The sequence below is a fragment of the Bidens hawaiensis genome, unplaced genomic scaffold (genome assembly GCF_021521415.1).
Source record: "Bidens hawaiensis isolate Kalapana, Puna unplaced genomic scaffold, B.hawaiensis_p1.1 tig00035047_1, whole genome shotgun sequence".
Lineage (NCBI taxonomy): Eukaryota > Viridiplantae > Streptophyta > Magnoliopsida > Asterales > Asteraceae > Bidens > Bidens hawaiensis.
In genome coordinates, this window is record NW_027496088.1 from 57,923 (window position 1) to 61,581 (window position 3,659).

Here is a 3,659-nt window from a genome sequence, read left to right on the forward strand (position 1 = left end):
TATATTATTTTTTTTTGAATTCTTTTTAAGGGTTTTCTTTTTCATACAAATCATTCTTACGCTCTTCAAACTTTTATCTCCCTTTGGGCCTTCACATTTTAACTTTTCTTTTAATTTCTCTTAATGTCAACACCACTCTTTGTTCCATAAATGGCAAGAAAACATGTCTTTTACAAACATTCAATTTCTATAAATAGCATGACATTATGCAGCCACAAAGTATGGAGTGTCCAATCCAAAAAATATAATCTTTAAACAAACTTTACAAAATATACAAAAGATCTGCAGCCTTTATATGCGGCCACCGTTGACTGGTTGTTGACTTTCCGATGCTATAGCTTCTCTCACCATTTGAAGCACCTGACTCATCGTCGGTCTTTTCCTCGGGTCTTTGACCAAACACTTTTCCGCAACAAAACACATCTTTTGCATTGATCTCTCTGAATAAGTACCCTCGAGCCTCGGGTCAACGGTTAACTTTGACTTTCCTGCACCTGCATAGCAGCATATCCAACTCGTGCATTCAGGATCTTTTTCCACAGAGGTTTTTTTGACAATTGGGCGTCGGCCCGTGATCAGTTCCTCAAGAAAGACTCCATAACTCCACACGTCAATACTGAACCTTAGACGCCCGGTTTGAACATATTCTGGAGCTGCATATCCCTTTGTTCCTCCTACTAACTGAATAATACATGCTTCATGATATTAGAATTGTAAAAAGATATAAAATTGATTTAGATTGAAGAATGTAGAGTCAATAGCGGTGTGAACGAGCCAAGGGCTTGTGAGCCAGTTGAGATCGAGTCACCAAAGCCTCAAATCGAGCCAAAACGAGCTCGAGTTCAAGCCTAAAATAAGCCTGTTTAATAAACTAGCCCAAAGCCGAGCTTCACTTATCGAGCTCAAGCTAACCTACAAGCCAACAAACCTAATATTCATATAATTTTTACTTAATACTTTAAATATATATTTATCTGATATTTATTATTATTATTATTATTATTATTATATATAAAATTTTAATAAAAATTACTACATCATATTATAAAAACTATGATTAAATTGTATATAAAAAAACAGATACAAATTATTAATAAATACTTAACGAGCCAGGCCCGAGCTGAGCTCAAGCTCAAAAAATTACCCACAAGCCAAGCTCGAGCTTTGGAAATAGAGCTCAAAATGAGTTGAGCTTGAGCTCTCATATGTTAAATAAGCCTAGTCGAGCTCGGCTTGAGCTTTTAGTGAGCCAATCTCGAGTAGCGCACGAGCATCTACACTCAATTACGCCGCTTACTAATGATACAAATACATATTTAATTTGAACGGCTAAAATCCCCCAATACCATATTAATCTTAAATCTCTAACCGGTGACACGTCCCTATCAAGCTCATTACAAGTTTATGAAGAAAAACATATATTTGCAGCATTATATTGTTCTAACTTGTAAATATATCATCTCTAAGTTGTAAGTTTAATGGAAGCAAAATAAACATACTGATGTTGAGACATGAGTCTGTCCCTCTTGAGGACCTTCCCTAGCAAATCCAAAATCCGAAAGCTTTGCATTCCAATCCTTGTCCAAAAGACTATTTGAGGGTTTGAAATCCCTAAAGATTATCTGCAACATTAATTCAAATCATATTATTCAAGAACATATCAAACTTAGACAAAAATAAAAGGGTAATAATGATAATGTCTAAACACCTTGCGACCCCCCTCCCATTCCCTCGTGTAGGTATGTCAAACCGATAGCAGCGTCTAGGGCTATCTCTAGTCTCCGGTTCCAAGAGAGAGGGGTCTCTGAGTCAGCCGATAAGTGATCGTCTACACTTCCATTAGGCATGTATTCATACACCAAAAGCCAGTCATTTTGATCATCGCAATAGCCGATTAGCTTCACAAGGTTATGATGCATGATGTCACCAAGAATATTCACTTCCGTCTCCCATTGTCTGTATCCCTGTCACCAGACCACAATCTTTAAATGAATCTTTTTACGGATAACATCACTACATAGTAATCAAGTTTCATTGTTGTTCCATCTAAAGGTTAAATCATCGAGCTTCTATTTCTTCTCAATGTCATGTTTTTTTAATTATACAACAAATGTTGATCTAGTGTGTCCATTGTGTACACTTAATGGCATGCCATGTCATCTGTTTTACACAAGTGGCACGCCACATCAGCATATATAAGTATATAACCGTCAGTCCAACATTGAAACACAACAGAACTCAACCGTTATACTCCTCATGCGCCATTTTGTGCCACCTCAGCGCCACATCACCACCCTCCATCTTTCACCATTCAACTTTTTTTTTTTCAAAATACAAATAATATTTATCAATTTTAAACGATTACTCAACAAATAAAAATGAAACCTCAAGATAAAATTAAACATAAACATAACTCATTTTTCAAAAGAAAAGAAAATATATATAAAAGAATATATTAAAAAAAACAAAAAAAGAAACTTTATTTATGTAAAACTAGAGTGAACAAGTGTAAATCTTGATTATTTATGGAAAGTTTATCGAACACTAACCCGCTGTCCTCTTTTACCCTGCTTCACCGCCACACAAATATCATCAGTTGGATTTTCTAAGCTCTTAATAACGCCCTTATGCACAATCCCATATCCGCCCTCACCGATCTTAGAAGACTTATCAAAGTTATTAGTTGCTTTGATAAGGTCAGCAAGAGAGAACACCGTAAGATTGCTTGATCTCACATTTGGATTTGTGATATACTCTCTTTGAGGAGCAGATGCTGACCCCGACTGTCTGAGATCAAATGCTGAGTCCGCGGTAAAAAAGTTTTCAATTGATAGCGGTGGTCCTTCATCTTGTGCGGTTACAAGAGAAAAACATCGGAAATGGAAAACCATGGTTTAACCCTTGAATAGCATGAGAGAAAGAATTATACTCTTGCTCAATATCAATTCATATCTATGTTGCAAAAATATCAAGAAATTAGTTATATGCATACAACACAATGTTAGAAGTTAGCATATGAGTAATTTGTGCAAACTTTCATGGGCAATAATGCACCTTTTAGCAAACGATTATGGTTACATATGTATTTGGTATGGAAATACAGGATTGACAGTCGAAATAGATTATTTAAGGTTTTTTTTTTACCAATTTATATAACATTCTTTGGTAAGGAAAAATCATGAAAGCGGCCATTTCTCCAAGTGTGTTATATCTATAAAGTCATGCTCTAACAATTTCACACATATAGCAATGAGATACGCGAATCTTTGGTCATGTATTCATGTTTATTTGCCTAAACCCTAGGTATTTTCATTTTATAGGCGAATAACATACAATACATTCACAAATCAATGTGCGACGTGGTGTCAACATCACACATTACTGACGGAAAATAAGTGATTTGTTTGAAATAGCTACAAACAATAAAGGTGAGATACTAAAAGGACACCATCTCCAAATCTATACATTAGCAGGTCTGTCACATCATACAGACCATATGATATCATATGGACCATGTGGTAGGACATAGAATGGCCATACGGCGCATATGGGCCATGTGACTTTGTCAGGGATCCACATTAGTGATTTTTGTGCCAGTGACACACCTCAAACAGGCTTTCTTATGACCCATGTGCCCATTTTTGATTGTCATATGGCAT

The 3,659-nt window shown here is 35.9% G+C and overlaps 1 protein-coding gene across 1 annotated transcript; it reads right to left on the reverse strand.

Moving 5' to 3' along the window:
* Nucleotides 1-201: 201 nt before the first annotated feature.
* On the reverse strand, nt 202-3,092 carry LOC143586931 (serine/threonine-protein kinase PCRK1-like). Its single transcript, XM_077068372.1, has 4 exons — nt 2,550-3,092; nt 1,707-1,964; nt 1,496-1,622; nt 202-677 (listed from the first exon to the last, which is right to left on the reverse strand). The coding sequence occupies exons 1-4, from the start codon at nt 2,889-2,891 to the stop codon at nt 292-294; spliced, it is 1,113 nt and encodes a 370-aa protein (XP_076924487.1). The 5' UTR covers nt 2,892-3,092; the 3' UTR covers nt 202-291.
* Between the last annotated feature and the right edge of the window lie 567 nt (nt 3,093-3,659).

What these genes read in the sequence shown, in the direction of transcription:
- LOC143586931 (XM_077068372.1), bottom strand. Translation starts at nt 2,891, where the DNA reads ATGGTTTTCCATTTCCGATGTTTTTCTCTTGTAACCGCACAAGATGAA. An exon ending in TGGGAGGGGGGTCGCAAGGT is followed by an intron (nt 1,623 to 1,706) that starts GTTTAGACATTA and finishes TTAATGTTGCAG; the next exon opens with ATAATCTTTAGGGATTTCAA. An exon ending in TCATGTCTCAACATCAGTAT is followed by an intron (nt 678 to 1,495) that starts GTTTATTTTGCT and finishes TTATTCAGTTAG; the next exon opens with TAGGAGGAACAAAGGGATAT.